The 17185-nt window shown below is 32.4% G+C and overlaps 1 protein-coding gene across 1 annotated transcript; it reads left to right on the top strand.

The window, feature by feature from the left end:
* The first annotated feature begins 509 nt into the window (after positions 1-509).
* On the top strand, positions 510-2948 carry LOC110652209 (tubulin alpha chain). Its single transcript, XM_021807769.2, has 4 exons — positions 510-986; positions 1346-1580; positions 1669-2039; positions 2117-2948. Exons 1-4 carry the CDS (start codon positions 894-896, stop codon positions 2771-2773), a joined length of 1356 nt encoding a protein of 451 aa, XP_021663461.1. The 5' UTR covers positions 510-893; the 3' UTR covers positions 2774-2948.
* The last annotated feature ends 14237 nt before the right edge of the window (positions 2949-17185 follow it).

The raw sequence follows: 17185 nt of genomic DNA, 5'->3' as shown, positions 1-17185 counted from the left end.
AATAAGTTTTTTCTTTAACGTTTCTACACTTACAATTTGATGAAAATTTATAATTAATATTTATTATATTGATTATTGCAACAGTTACTATAACAATATTTTTAAATTTATATTTAAAATAAAATTATTATTATTATTATTATTATTCAACTTAGCAATTTTCTTATAAAATTTCGAAGCAAAAAGATCCAATTTGTACTAACAATATTTAAATTAAAAATTGTGAACAAGGAAAAAAGCAGAAAGTAACCCTAGCCATGGTGTCTCTTATCTAGATTTCCCCATCAGCACGGTGACGGTGGTTGTGGCTCTCACTGTTGGGCCGATCTAAATTCCAAATTTGGGCCCACTGATTGAAACGTAGAATCTAATCCCAATTGACAGCCCAACTGGCGTAACCCGCAGCAAGGCAAGGGCAATGATATGCCATCTGAAATGCCATTATTATCCTTCTCAGGATTACCACGTAACTTTTAACTCATTTATGGCAACATTGCAATTTCTTCAAAATTCAAAATTTCTTCAAAACCATTTATGGCACACATATGTTTCTAATTTTTTCCAACGAAATCAAAATTCAAAATTGAGCGGGCAATTGACCATGGTTAATGGTTTGTTGGGCCAACCTGGAGTACAGTAGACAATAATAATTTGATCGGTTTATTTAACCATGGTTAACTAACCAATGGATTGTGCCATCCTGTACCCACCATTTACCCATATTTGTCCCTATATATAATCCAGAAACGCGAGATCAGAACATCTCACATCTGGAGCTTGAAGGCGTCTTCATAAACGCCGCTCTTAGCATTAGCTTTCGATCAATCTCTGTTCTTCGATTATTTCTTTAACGTTTTTCTTGAATTCTCTTTGTTATTTTTGAATCAGACAAGATGAGAGAGTGCATCTCGATTCACATTGGTCAGGCCGGTATTCAGGTCGGAAATGCCTGCTGGGAACTTTATTGCCTTGAGCATGGCATTCAGGTAATCCCTCCCTCTCCTTTTCATCTCCATTCTGTTTGTTTCTTGACATTCTGTCTAGATCTGTGATTTTGGGATTTAAATTCATATCTGATCGTTTGTTTAACAGCGTTTGATGTGGTTCTCCGAATTCAGTTCTTCTATAATCGAAAAGATTTCAATGATTTGGGATATGTTGTGAGACCGTTGGCTTTTTATCGGATTGTATAAACTAAAATTAATCAATCTCTTCATTCTTTAGGGTTTTTTTAATTGTCGTAATTTGATTCTACACCCTTTTTATTTGATTGTTTAGGCATTTTGGTTTCTATTTTAAAATTTATGTTATGTCAAATTGATGAAATCCTCTTTTTTTCTCTCAGCCTGATGGCCAGATGCCAAGTGACAAGACCGTCGGTGGAGGGGACGATGCTTTTAACACCTTTTTCAGCGAAACTGGTGCAGGGAAGCACGTCCCTCGCGCTGTGTTTGTTGATCTTGAGCCCACTGTTATTGATGAAGTGAGGACTGGAACTTATCGCCAGCTTTTCCACCCTGAGCAACTCATTAGTGGCAAGGAGGATGCTGCCAACAACTTTGCACGTGGCCACTATACCAGTTATCATCAAAACCCTTTATTTCTGCTCTTATTGTTTTGGACATTTATTTTGGGCAGTTGCTTATAATTGTGTTTGTGTTGTATTAGTTGGGAAAGAGATTGTTGATCTCTGCTTGGACCGTATCAGAAAGCTTGCTGACAACTGCACTGGCCTCCAGGGATTCTTGGTGTTCAATGCTGTTGGAGGTGGCACTGGTTCTGGTCTTGGATCACTTCTCTTGGAGCGTCTTTCTGTTGACTATGGCAAAAAATCAAAGCTTGGTTTCACTGTTTATCCTTCGCCTCAGGTTTCCACATCAGTTGTAGAGCCATATAATAGTGTTCTTTCAACTCACTCTCTCCTTGAGCACACAGATGTTGCTGTGCTCCTTGATAATGAGGCTATCTACGACATATGCAGGCGCTCTCTTGACATCGAGCGTCCAACTTACACCAATCTTAACCGCCTTGTTTCTCAGGTAGGTATTCTTTTACATCTTTAGGCCTATGCACACTGTTGTTACTAATGAGGAATTTTTTTGCTTGTGTTTCTCAGGTGATTTCATCCCTCACCGCCTCTTTGAGGTTTGATGGAGCTCTTAATGTGGATGTCACAGAGTTCCAGACCAACCTGGTTCCCTATCCCAGGATCCATTTCATGCTTTCCTCTTATGCCCCTGTCATCTCGGCTGAGAAGGCATATCATGAACAGCTTTCAGTGGCTGAGATCACCAATAGCGCTTTTGAGCCCTCCTCCATGATGGCCAAGTGTGACCCACGCCATGGCAAGTACATGGCTTGCTGCTTGATGTACCGGGGTGATGTTGTGCCCAAGGATGTGAATGCAGCTGTTGCCACCATCAAGACTAAGCGCACAATCCAGTTTGTTGATTGGTGCCCTACTGGATTCAAGTGCGGTATCAACTATCAGCCACCAACTGTTGTTCCAGGAGGCGACCTTGCTAAGGTGCAGAGGGCTGTCTGCATGATCTCCAATTCCACGAGTGTTGCGGAAGTCTTCTCTCGCATTGACCACAAGTTTGATCTCATGTATGCCAAGCGTGCCTTTGTGCATTGGTATGTCGGCGAGGGCATGGAAGAAGGAGAGTTCTCAGAGGCTCGTGAGGATCTTGCTGCCCTGGAGAAGGATTATGAGGAGGTTGGTGCTGAATCTGCCGAAGGGGAGGATGGTGACGAAGGAGATGAGTATTGAAATATTGATTGAAGGATGCTCTTTTTGTGTGATAATATATGGCTGCCGTTGTTGTTATGGTTTGCTTGTCAGTTAGAATGCTATGAATGTCTGTGCTCAAACTACCATTTGCTACTGAAAAAACAAAATTAAAGGGTGGAATTGAGAATTAAATTGTTGGTATATTTTTCAATTATCATCATTTCCATTTGCTCTACTGGCTACCTCCTCTCCTGTCTTTTTAATTTTTTGAGAATAAAGAATGAATGAAATTCCATACTCTTACCAAATACTCTGCAACACAAAAAAAAGCCCCAAGGGGGGGCGGGAGAGGGCTTTACTGTATAGAATCAAAGTGATTTTACAAGTCTGCCAGACAATCGCATTGATAAAACGTAACGTACAAATTTAGCAGACCCTTAGTCCCTACAACTGGATTGTATAGGCAAATTTGGATCTTTCTTTAAAATATCATCTATATCTATACTCCAATTCAAAATGGGTGATTGAGATTTTTTTTTAAGTTAAATTTAAATTCTAAAAGGCCAAAAGCCTAAATATTTTCAATTGCAATAATTCTTTTTTTAATTTATATGCTAATTATGAATTAAGCTGAAATAATATCTCTACTATTCAGGCTTAATTTGGTTGAAACTTGGTTTAATTGAATATAGATGGAGTATTCAAATCAAATATATTTTTTTTAATCTGAAGTATTCAAATCAAATATGGTCGAGCATGTGCAGGAAGAGGAATTAAGTATTGCTCATAATATGAGAAAATATAAAAATTCCCTGTATATGGGTCATCTTGAGGGACAAAGTGAAATGGATACTTAAGTGCAGAAGATTGTGCTAAGGACATTTGAAGTGTCGATATATGGCTGAGTAAAGATGGCAGATGGCACCATTAAAAGATGGTTGTGAAGCCATAAACTCGAGCCTAATGGTCGCCAATTCAAGTGGCAACCTTGGTTGTAAGATTACAGCCACTTGTTTTGGTGATCGTGAGAAAATATTTAAGCGCCTCCCTTGGGCCTTTCCTTTCCCCACTAGGCAAAAGGGAAATCTCATTCCCTCATTAGAAAAAGCTCCCCCATTAGAAATTGACTTTTATTTTTAAGAAAAAAAAATCCAAGAATTGGTGAGATTCAACTAAATTATTAAAGGGGTAAAATGTTGTTAAGTTAGACAAATTTAGAGATGGGACACTAGTATAATTAGCGTTTAATAGGCATGACGCTAGTCATATTAACGTTTTAATGAGGGACGATACTTTAAATGGAGCTTAGCTGATCAACGCTACTATGAATAGCTTGCAGTCAGCGTGAATCTCTAATCACAAAATAAGACTAACGGGATGCTACTTATAGTAGCACCATAACACGTGAAATCATTTTTTCTATTTTTCCTCTTAACTTTTTTTTCTTTCTCTTCTTCACTACATGTATGTATATATAGAAAAATATTAAATTCAATTTCTTTTAAAAAATACAAATATTTTTCTTTCATTCATATTACTATCAAAATTACAAAATTTTAATTACAACATGAATTCATCTAAAAATTTTAATTTACTTCATAAATAATTTATTTCTAAATTTTTAATTTAATAATATATTAATTTCAATTTTAAATTAACTTTTAAGAAATTTTTTATTATAATATATTATTATCAAAATTTAATATGATTACTCGGTTTGTACGTGAGGATTATATGGGGGATAAATGAGGCTGATGGGGTACATTGCTTGAATTTTGAATTTGTAGGTGAATCACTCCTTCAAGCTACGCGCTACTATAAGTTTACTATAAAATCTCACTGATATGCCAACCTGCACGCTACTATGAGTAGCGTCCACCTTCTGAATGTTAATATAACTAAGTCCTATCTCCAAATCTTTCCGGCTTAACACCATTGTACCTTTTAATAATTAAGCTCAAACTCACCTCCTTATTGTATGTTATTTTTTCTGTTACACCTGTCTAATATCCCGTTTGAAATAGCTTAACTCTCCAAGCTCTCCTCTTTTGTTTTTCATTATATGCACAAAGTACACTTTAGTACCTTCGACTATTGAACTTTTAACATTTAGGTTTGCAATTTCTTTCTTTTTTTTTTTTAATTTTTGCAATTCAAGACTTTTTTTATTCATTAGCGTTTAAATGATAAAAATAATTAATGATGTTAAAAAAAATATTAACTAAGCAGTAATGTGGCAGAGAAAAAATGATCGTGGTGTTAAATTTCTTGACATGGCGAAATGGGCCCATTTATTTAAAATAAAAAATAACCCTATTTTATTTTGATATGAGAAAGAAATAATGTGGGACCCACATAATTCAAAAAGGAAAAATCGTCTAATAGCCGTAAATTCCTCTCAATAAAAAACATAACATTATTTCTAATACAATAACTTGGTTCCATTAATTTCTTATTTGTCTCATCTCCTAACCGTCTCTGTATCTTGGACTCCTCCACCCTTTTTTTTTTTTTTTTCTTATCTCCTTGTTTGCAAGCGACTTTTCACCTGAAATGGTATCACCAGAACCTTTACCGAATTTTCCAATTACTGTAGAATTTGATGTTTCACCACCCTATGCTTAAAAGATGAGCTCCAAAGAAGATGAGGAATAGGGAAAAAATGAACATTGGTCGTTGGAGCAACATCACTATTAATAGCAGAGATCTACCCATGGTGCCCTCCTCCTATCATTTGTTGAATATCTGCAGTTATAATATCCAGCATGCTTGGGACAGTAGATGTCATAATGCACAAATGAATTTAAACATTGCTACAAATAGTTGTCCTTCTCTTTTTGCCAGCCGTGGGCAACTTTCGACAACAAATCCCACTTTGACAGAAGCTAATCCCCAAAATCTGGATGACAAATTGGTACAACTTGGAATTTGATTTATTAGAGAGGGTCGACGATTCTGTGAAGGGGTTGTATTTGTACAAGAATGTATTTAGTTTCGTTTTGAGATATGTGGGAAGCCTGGGAAATTGAGAATCTTGAAGTTCTTTGGAAGCGAGCTGAATTTGTTTCTAGTGAAATTTATTTCACGATTTTGAGTCAGATTGTTGGGTTGAAGCATGCAAATTCTTCGGGTCTTTGCTATATGGTTTTATATTGGTTGCTAGTGCAATGTGGTGCTACGTCCTTTTAACTAGAAGTCTGCGAGTGGGAATGTTCAATTTTAGGATCAGATGTCAAAATGGGTGAGATGGGTGACTCGGGATCTAACTCGTTTGATGTTTGTTGATTTTCATATTGTACACAGATCTAGTTCTTCTTAAAGAGAGGGGAAAGAAACGGAGAGGAGAGAAGTGTTTGTTACTTAAATGCTAACAACACGAAAGTATATATGACCTGAATTGCAACGGTTGCAACGGAAAAAAATATAGACCTTGAATGCTAAAAGCAAGATATTACAAGGTACTTAAGTATATTTTGCCTTTATATTTTAATGTATTGAAAAGTGATGTACCAAAATTTTAGAGCATATTTGATTGTTTGGTCTTGCTTTATTTTTTTGCCATTGATTATGTGACTTTTCTCTTTAGACATTTCATTCAGCCAAGACCATACAATCCTAGCTTATTCTGCTTATAATGCATGCATCGCTTAGATGCTATCAAATATAAGAAGGTATAGTTGAAACAATATGAATTAAGCAGATGTTTGATTAATTGTATTATACAAAAAATCAAATTTCCTAACAAAATTGGCTAATTTTTCGAATGCGAGGTGATTTGGCAGTTTTATATTGTAGAAGGTTGTCTACTTGATGTCCTTAATCATTTTGTACCATATTTGCATCAAAAGAGATTTTTGTTTTTTTTTTTTTTCTTTGGATTCTTCCAATCTGCATCTCAATATCGCTCTTATTGAGACATGGTGACTAGAGATGTAGTCTTTTCATATGATGAAGAGTGAGCGCATCATTACACTATATGATGTTAGCTTTCAAATTCGATTAATAGAGTCTGCCAGGGGACAGAAGGGAAAGATTTGCGAGAGGTTGTACTTATACTCTGTTTGGATAGATTGAAAAATGGGAGGAAGCAAAATATTAAAATAACTAGAGTAAACTAACTTTCCTTGTTTAGATAAAAAAAGAAAATGATTTTATTTTTCTTTAGTTATTTTCTCTAAAATTAAAAAAAAAAAAAAGAAATCAATGAGTGAAATTAGGCTTTTTATTAATAAAATTACATATTTATCATTTTGTTTTTACTGTTCTTTTTATCCTTTATTTTGCACTTATTCAAACACAAAAAAGAAAAAAAGGATGGAAAATAAAATAAAAATTCCTTCTTTTATTTTCGTTTCTCTCCCACAATTTATCCAAAAAGGGTTTTAGGGTCATATAATCAGATAATGGCAGTGAGAGGTTCACACTTGAATCTTATTTGACTTAGACATTACTTTAATCGTTTTCCTACTGATGCTGATGATGTGTCGTACACTTTCATGTTTGTGCATTTATTTTCCCCATCCATGGTGGCATACTTTTCTCGATAAGAAAGGATCAAGTGTTAGCATGATTTTCCTTCCTTTGATAAACCTAGAGACGTTACAGTTTAAGTGGGGCATGCTTAGCTAATTTATTTCGAGAGTTATGTAATATGACCAATCCGATATAGCAACAGAGAGGATGTGTGTTGTTTTTGCTACAAGTATGGGCATGAGATAAATTCCCACCTATTGCACGTGCTTGCCCTTGCTAGTATCTACCAACAAATCATGTTATTAATGTGTTAATTGATGATTTTTTGATAGTCTTTTGACAGTTTATTATTATTATTATTTTAATACAAATGAGAGGAATAACCTAAAAAGGAACAAGCTCACTGGACTGTCCGCACTTCCAGAGGCCAAGTAGTGCCCTGCACATCAGACTGCAACAGCTCTACTATTTTTGTAGAAGCAGAATGGAGAAAATTATAACTTGCATTAGCTCTAACTGCCATATTGGCTACGCAATCAACAACACTGTTGACTTCCCTATAACAATGATATAATTGCATCATCTAGGGATGATTTAGAAGGCTCTTACATTGATTTAACACATTCTTGAACCTTGATTTTTGTTCATGCTTTCCATTAATCAAGTCCAGAATTAAGTCCTCGAACAACTTTAGAGTTCATCTCCGCAACCAATCTCCTACATTCCGGATCCCATGCCACATTAAGTCCTCGAATCAAGGCTTGAAATTATGCCTCCAGTGAGGTGCAAACCCCCAGCTGAATCATATACCCAACTTCCAAAATGGTCCTAAAGCACCCCACCAGCTCAACCAGGATTGCCTTTGCTAGCTCCATCAAAGTTCAACATTATCCATCCCACACCTGGAAGAGGGCTTTCTACTTTATGGGTGTAACAGAAATATTAATATACAATGAGGGGTTAGTTTGAACTTAATTATCAAAGGGGTAAAATTTTGTTGAGTTGAAAAGTTTTGAACACGGACACTAGTTATACTAGCATTCAAAATGGATTGAAAAGGCAAGACCCTATTCATAATAACGTGTAATTTTTTTAAATTAAAATTTATTAAATAAAATTATTAAAAAACAAAACTAAAGCCAAACACTACCATAGATAGTACCTGATTTTATTTTTTTTATTAATTGTTTTATTTTATAATTTTTAAATAAAAAGTAAATATTATTTTAATAAATAGCATTATCATAATTAATATTTTAGATCATAATATTTTTATTATTAAAAATTATTTTTTTAATTTAAAAATTAAATTAAATAAAAAATTACAATATAAAATGTTATTAATTTGATTTTAATAATTATTTCGAAAAATTAATAAATTACTAAATATAAAATGTTATTAATTTTGTTTTGATAATTATTTCAAAAAAACTAATATAAATGACTAATTGTAATTAAGGATTATTATTAATTTTTCCTTAATTGTTACTTTTATAAAATAATTGATAATTATTTCATAATATGCCGTTAAACCAAAGTTTGACTCAGTTTAATCTTAACCCTTATTGACTAGTTCGATAATTAAATCAAGTTTGAAAATCTTGTTTGTCTCAATTAATGGGTCCATTTGGTCAATATTAATTTTATTTATTGTGTGTTTAATTAATTTTAGACTAAACTGTAAAAAAAAAAAATTATGTCAATTATCAATTTTAATGGCAACAAGTTGGATATTTGCGGGTGCTAGATCCAATTGAAGCATAATGGGATGGGTTTGGGTAGTATTTAATCATGTTTGGAACATATTCAGTTTTGAAAAATAATATCCATGTCGGGTTTTAGTTTTACATATAGGCATTTATTACAGAAATCCATTTATATAAATAATTAATTAAATATAAAATATATATTTTTTTATCATAATATTTATAAATTTTTATATAGTATATTTAAATAAAAAGTTTACATATTTTATATAATTATTAAATTTTTAAAATATAAATTATTAATAAAAATTATTTTTATGTAGATTATTAATTAAAATATATAAAATTAAATGAGTTTGGATATTTTCAGATAATAATAATGAGATTTAAAATGAGTTTAGGTAATAGAGGGAAAATTTTAATATGATTTTGGACGAGTTCGGATAATAAGAATATTAATCATAGGCAAGATAATTTTCGTGGATGTCTACCTGTTAATATCCCTAATTTTAAGCAAAAATTTTAATTTTATCAATTTAATCATAAACTTTTAATATTGTTTTGAATTTTAGTAATTATATTTAATTACAAACAATTAAACGTATCAATGGACAAATTATTCAAATATTTTCATTATATATTGTCAATTTTAACTCATCTATTTAATTTTATTAATATGTTCAATAATTTTAATATTTTATTAATTTTAAAAAACTTCATATTCATAAAAAATTTAACAATTGAATAACATATTAATATAAATGCATTAAAACTGAATCTCTTTACAAACAGTAGAAACACAATTGATTTTGGGGAGATACTTTATCAATTTTGCCTCTTTCTGCACGTATTTTTTTTCTCATAATTGCTAGTTTTTTATTGCCTCTTTCTGCATTTTAATTTTAATTTTTTTCTCTTTTTTCTATTATAATTTTAATTCACATATTTTTTTTCATTTTATCTCTCATTTAATGCCAAACAAATGAAAAAAATTCAAATGTTTAAATATAAGTATTAATAAATAATATAACAAAAGTAAATCTAATTATAACTTTCAAAATAATAGAGTATTTGATTTCAATGAAATAATATTTTTATTTGATTTATTTGAAAATAATAATAATGCTTAATTATAATTAGTAATTTATTAAATTTTTTAAAATAATTATTAAAATAAAATTAATAACATTTTATATTGTATTTTTTATTTAATTTAAATTTTAATTTAATTTTAAATTAAAAATAATTTTTTATAATAAAAATATTATGATCTAAAATATTAATTATTATAATGTTATTTATTAACATAATATTTACTTTTTATTTTAAAATTATATAAAAAAAAAACAATTGATAAAAAAAAAATAAAGCCGAGCATGGTAGTGTCTGGCTGCCTGGCTTTAGTTTTGTTTTTTAATTGTTTTATTTAATAAATTTTAAATAAAAAGATTTACATGCTACATCTTACCTTTTTAACCCATTTTGAACTCTAGTATAACTAGTGTCCTGTGTTTAAAACTTTTCTACTTTTCATCTTGTTAACAACAAATGAAGCATGAAGTATTCTACTTAAAACATATGAAGGTGCAGACCTAGTTAAACGAACTAGACTGAAAGGTTTGAAAAGACAATATGAGCTAATGGAGCAAGGCAAAGATGAAAATATTCGTAATTATTTTTCACAAATGTAGAGGCTAGTTGACGAGATGAAAGATAATGGTGCCAAAATGAAGGAGAAAAAAGTGGTGGAAAAAGTTTTGCAGAGGTTGATAAGTCGATTTAATTATGTGGCAACTGCTATTCAAGAATCCAAAGATCTTGAGATTATGACTTTGAGTGATTTATATGCTTCATTGTAGGCGCGTGAGACGTGAATGAATGAAAGGTTGCAAAACACAATAGAGTAAGCATTAAAGGCCTAGGTGGAGTGAAAAGATAACTACTTTAAATAGAACAGAGCAAAATCAAAAAGGCCTAAACAACAGATTAGATGAGGTAGAAATTTCAAAATCACTAGTGGATAAGGAGAAAGAGGTGATGAATCTTCTTGGGACAAATCTAATATTCAATGCTATATATGCTAGAAGCATGATCACTATCAATCTGAATGCAAGTCACATATTCAATGCCACAAACGTAAAAAAATATGGCCATTATAGTAGAGAGCGTTGTGCTCAAAGATCAGAAAATAAAGAATATCATGCCAGAGTTGCTTAGAATGATGATCCAGAAACCTTATTATTGGCTAGTCACGAAACTAGTACCAGAAATGATAGCCAATGGTTGCTAGATTCGAGTTGCAATAATCACCTAAGTCGAAATAAAGAAGTTTTTCCTAAGCTAGATGAATCCTTTCGCTCTTCATTGAATCTTGGTGATAGTTACAGAATTCTAGCCTTGGGGAAAGGGAGGATTGCTATCAAAGTCAAGGATGGGTCCTCGAACTATATTTCTAAGGTATATCATGCTCCTAGTATCTATCAAAATTTGTTAAGTATAAGATAACTAGCAAAAAAGAGCTATGATTTATGTTTCAACAAGCATAGATACACTGTAAGTAATATAAAAAAGGTGTAATATTGAAGATATTAATATCAACCGGCCTTTTATTTTTGACACACATCAATTATGGTAATTCTTCTTACTATAATTCCATAATTGTTGCTGATAATTGGCTATGGCATATGCATTTTGGACACTTGAATTTTAGAAGCATCAAATTCTTTGTAAATAAGGAGTGGGTTTCAAGCTTGCTAACTATTCAAGTTCCAGACTAGATTTGTCAGACTTGTGTTGTGGGGAAGAAACATAGAGATCCATTTCCTACAAAGCAAGCATGAAAGAGCCAAAGGACCACTTGAGCTCGTGCATTCTATAACATCCACCATTTTTTAATGTTGGAATTCCTGTCGTTGATTGGAAGTTCTTATGAAACTTAAAGTTTTACTAATAAGGGAATGGTGGTGAGATATATATATATATGTGTATGTGTGTGTGTGTGTGTGTGTGTAATGTGATGTTTAGAAGTCTAAGCTCATGTGTTTGGGTGAGTGAAGAAACTTAAGTTTTCTTTTTGGGCAGAATGGATTTTTGCTGTCAAAAGTCCCTCGAAAGCTAAGGGTACAAAAGGACATCTAGCTCATTTCTGTCAAAGGAAAACTTGAAAATTCTCTCTCTCTCTCTCTCTCTCTCTCTCTCTCTCTCTCTCTTTTTCCCCCTAGCTATTGTTACATACAAAGGGACCAAACTTGAGATTTTACTTAGCAATTGTTTATCTTAAATGTTAGAAGGTCCTCAAAGGGAATAAAATCTCAAGAGGAAATCAATATCTTGGCTCTACTAATTTCCTTCCATACTAAGGGAGAAAGGTATTCATTTTGTTCCTTTTGATCTCAAATCTAGTTTTGTAGTATGTTTCCATGGGAGAGTTGAGTAGTCTAGTTTACATATAAATGCTAAGTTGGCTTTTGAAAATTTTGATGTTAGGAAAGATTTTTTAGACTTGATGTTTTGATGATGTGTACAATTGCATGTTCTGTTGGGGAATCTTGAATAAATCTAGAGTCCTTATGGACATAAGCAAGTTAGTTATGTGATGATTCAAGTTGAAATATGCGTTTCTCCTTTTATTGAATGTTGAAGAAAGTTTTGAAGAAAAATCTGGAATTGTTGTTGTATATTTGATGCATGTAGCATCCATGTTTTGTTTTCAAGTTATTGCATGTTTTAGGTTTAGAAGCCTTGAAGATAAGTTTGGTTTGTTTTGGGGGAATGGAATTCTACAGGATTTGAACTGGAATTGTGGAAATTCCCAAGTTTGACTACCGAAAACCATAGTTTCAAAAACCAGAGCAGCTGAAGCTTCTTTGGAGTTTTCTTTAGTTTAAGACTTTAGCAGCCAAAGTTCCTAACTTTGACAGTCGGAGTAGAGAAGCTCAACACTTTGGCAGCCATAGTCACTATTGTCCAAAAAGGGCATTTAAGGCTTAGGACTTCAGCAACTAAAGTTGGTTCTATCATCCTTATTTTCCTTTTTGTTCTAAGGCTCCAAAAATTGCTTTTATGATCCAAAACGACCTAGAATAAGGTGTTTATTATATGAATAGAGTTTTAGAGCTTTGAATAACTCTTTAGGGTTTGATGTTTATAGGATCGGACTTGAGAAACTCAGGAAGCTAAGGATAAAAGGATAATTATCGTTCGTGTTAGTTGGTTGAAAGGTTACAAAAGGTGAGTAACACTAACCCTAATGAATAAAAACTTAATTGAAATCATAATCATCTACATGCATCATGTCATTACTTATTAGGATGTATGTATCTAGAACATGAATATGTTGATTTGTGCATAATTACTATTGATGCCCGATGGATGCTGGATGATCCACTGGTTTCCCCATGACACAGTTATGTTATATGTTTATGATCATTCATGATATGTTATGATGTGATAAGACCAAAGAGACCTAAAAGGTCACTAATATGAAAGAGGGAGACCTGAGGAGCTTCTTCATAAATCGAGCACATTGGAAATATTATGTATTTAAGCGGAATTCCTGATGAGCCTTTGTATGAGCTGGGCATATTAGATATGGGAAATTACTATTAATAAGTCCATCTTCTGTGAAATGTTTGTAATGTGAAAAACTCATGTGATTGATGAATTGCATGTATATGAAATGAATAAATGATTAATTTATCTTTGGCTATTTTACTCACTGAACTCTTTGAAGCTTACCTCATTCCCTTAATCCCAGATGCAGAGTTGTAGGGATAAAAGTGTCTTCTAGGAGAGCTAGCAATAAAAGCAATTATAGAAATCCTTATGTATGATTGATGTTATTAGACTAGACATGTAAAATCTTTAATAGATAGACACTATGCATGGTTGTAAGAAATTGTATTAAGTTTTATTGAAGTTTAAGTATGTATGGATGTTACCCTAATTTTAAGCATACTCTTTGTATTCTATGTATGAAGGTACGAGTCACACTTTAACTATTTTAAATGATATGAAAAGATTCAAATTTCGGACTATTTTAAAAGAAAATGTATTATGTTTCAATGTAAAGGTTAAAGTGTGATTGTTATGAGTTGCTTAAATTTTGGTTAATAAGAGTTTTATGTTAAATAGGTTTTTAGACTTGCTATAGGTTCAGGCAGCTTTAAGCTAACTCGATCCCTAGTGATGATAACGGTCCCCTGGCTGGGTCATTACATTCAAACTTATGCTATGTGGAGGTACCATCTAATGGAGGTAACAAATATTTCATTACTTTTGTTGATGATTTTAGTAGAAAGGCATGGGTTTATTTCTTGAAGCAAAAGCCTGATGCATGTGAAGTACTCGAGAATTTTGTGGCATATGTTGAAAAGCAAAGTGGTCATTATGTCAAAACTTTGAGAACTGATAGAGGCACTAATATGTCATTTGTGATGATTATTTGAGAAAGCATGGAATTAAGCATCAATTGATAGCTAGGTATACTCCTCAACAAAATGGAGTGACAGAATGAAAAAACAGAACTATCATGGTTATGGTGAGAAACATATTGCATTGTAAGAATTTACCTAAAAGTTTCTATGCAAAGACTATGGCTTGTGCTATTTACATCCTGAACAGGTCTTATGCTGTTTACATCCTGAATAGGTGCTCTGTTAAAAGTGTTTGTGATAGAACTCCATACGAAGCATGGAGTGGATGAAAGCCTAATCTCATTCATTTAAGCATGTTTGGTTACATTGACAACCTGATGAGTTGAGAAAGAAGCTTGGTGACAGATAGTTTAGAAATAAAGGGGTACATGCTATACAATCAAAAGACTCAAAAGGTGATTATTAGTTGAGATGTCACTTTTGATGAAGATGGAGTAGTCAGAAGAGGAAAAGAGAACATTACTAGTATCAGTATTCTTAAATAATAAAGTGGAACCAATTAATCAGAGTTATGAGCAGTCTTCTCTTCTAGTTTTAGAAGAGTTATTTCCTTTTATATCTAAATGCCCACAATGTGAATGTCATCCACCTTTTCATTTACAAGATTATGAAGTTGGTGATGATAAAGATCCTAATGATGATGATGAGCAAAATGTGGCCAATTATGTTTTCTTTGCAGTTTGTGATCTAGTAATATTTAAGGAAGAAGCTAAAGATTATCGTTGGATCAAAGCATGAATGAAGAGATTCATGCCATTGAAAAGAATAATACATGGGACTTAACTACTCTACCAAAAGGAAAGAAGCCAATAGGAGTTAAGTGGGTGTACAAGACAAAGTACAAGCCCAATGGAGAGGTGAAATGCTTTAAGGCAAGATTGGTGGCAAAAGCATATAAACAAAAGCTAAGTATTGATTAATTTAAAGTATTTGTTCCTATTGTAAGGTTAGATACTGTACGTATAATCACTTCTCTTGCTGCTCAAAACCATTGGAAAGTATACCAAATGAATGTCAAGTCAGCATTCCTAAATGGTGTACATGCAAGTTTACATTGAACAACTATCGGGCTATAAAAAGAAGGGTGAGGAAGATAAAGTTTGTTACTTGAGAAAAGCTTTGTACAGTTTGAAACAAGCACCAAGGGCATGGTATACTCGTATTGAGTCTTATTTTCTTGATCATGATTTTCATAAGTGCTGATAGAGCATACTTTGTATGTCAAGACCAATAAGGATGGAGAAACTACCATTGTCTGTTTATATGTGGATGACTTAATTTTCACTTGCAATAATTCAAAGCTACTGTTAAAATTCAGGGAGGCTATGATTGCTCAGTTTGAGATGACAAATATGGGCTTGATGTCGTACTTTCTTGGTATTGAGGTGAAGCAAACAAATAGAGGCATATTTGTCTCACACAGAAAATATACACAAGGTGTTTTGAAGAAATTCAAGATGGAAGCATGCAAGCCAATCTAACTCCAGTTCAAGAAAGATTAAAGCTTGTAAAAGATGGTAACACTGACTTGGTTGATGCAACAAATTTTAGAAGTCTTGTTGGATGCTTGAGGTACTTAACAACAATCAGACCTGACATTTTCTATGGAATTGAAAGTATAAACAGAATTATGGATTCACCACGACAATCTCATTGGAAAGCTACAAATCAAATTTTGAGATACATTAAAGGCACACTTGATGATGACACATTTTATTCAAGTACTAACAGCATAGAACTTGTTGGTTATACTCACAGTGATTGGGCTGGACATATTGAGAAACAAAAAAGCACTTTAGGTTATGTGTTTCATCTTGGTTCAAGAACATTTTCATGGTCTTCACAAACCAAAAAGTAATGGCTCATTCAATAGCAGAAGTAGAATATATAGCAGCTGTATGTTGTGATACTCAAGCAACTTGGTTGCGAAGAATACTTAGTAAATTACAACATTAGCAAGATGGTCCAATGAAAATCTTTTGTGATAACAAGTCAATAATTGCACTAACAAAGAATCTAGTATTTCATGGACATAGTAAGCATGTTGACATTAAACACCACTACATTTGAGATCTGGTGAAAGACAAAGAGATCGTGGTTAAGTACTGTACATCAGAAGATCAAGTTGCAGACATTTTTAAAACCACTTAGAGGTGATCTATTTTTCAGAATAACCAAACCAAGCTAAAAGAGTTTAAATTTGGTTTTAGCTGACTTAAGAATTCTACAAGTTTCTATTTTAGAGTTTGCAAACGTACTTAACAATTAAGAATTCTCAAGGGTGAAGAAAGTTGCTGCAACCAAGTTATTTGACTTGGTCTAAAATGGTGGCAACATGAGGGCTTAAGAATGATGAAGATCCAATTAATAATTTACTACATGAGTTGGTAAATTTGGGCTCATTTCATCATCTTTATTATGCTATATATGGAACCAAGTGTTAAAGCATTTGTAACAGTGAAGTGTGATAGAAATTTGAGAGAAAATTTTAGGAGAATTGTGAGGAAAAATTGTAAGTTGGCTCCAACAAGTTAATAAGTTAAAAAGCTCTTACGAGTTGAATGTGAGAGAAGTAATTGTAAAATTATTTGAGTGTTTGTGTATGGATTAATTAATTATATTCTCTTTTAATTGCCAACACTCTCATTGTTGATCATATAGCATCTGATGGCATACGCATGAAATTAAAATGCTATTGTTTTCATATTTCTTGACATCTTCAATTCTTGTACTATATTTAGTGATGTATCTGTTTAAAAATATTTTTTTTCCATGTTTAAAAATATTTTGGATTGCAAATTATTTGAATTCTGTCATTAAAGAAAAGAGAGAGAATA

The sequence above is a fragment of the Hevea brasiliensis genome, chromosome 2 (genome assembly GCF_030052815.1).
Source record: "Hevea brasiliensis isolate MT/VB/25A 57/8 chromosome 2, ASM3005281v1, whole genome shotgun sequence".
NCBI classification, from domain to species: Eukaryota; Viridiplantae; Streptophyta; class Magnoliopsida; order Malpighiales; family Euphorbiaceae; genus Hevea; species Hevea brasiliensis.
The sequence above is the reverse complement of the archived record's forward strand: the minus strand, read 5'-3'. Positions and strand labels throughout refer to the sequence as shown.

Coding starts and splice junctions, on each gene's coding strand:
- LOC110652209 (XM_021807769.2), top strand. CDS start 894: ATGAGAGAGTGCATCTCGATTCACATTGGTCAGGCCGGTATTCAGGTC. Junction 987..1,345: donor GCCTTGAGCATGGCATTCAG/GTAATCCCTCCC, acceptor TTTTTCTCTCAG/CCTGATGGCCAGATGCCAAG. Junction 1,581..1,668: donor TGCACGTGGCCACTATACCA/GTTATCATCAAA, acceptor GTGTTGTATTAG/TTGGGAAAGAGATTGTTGAT.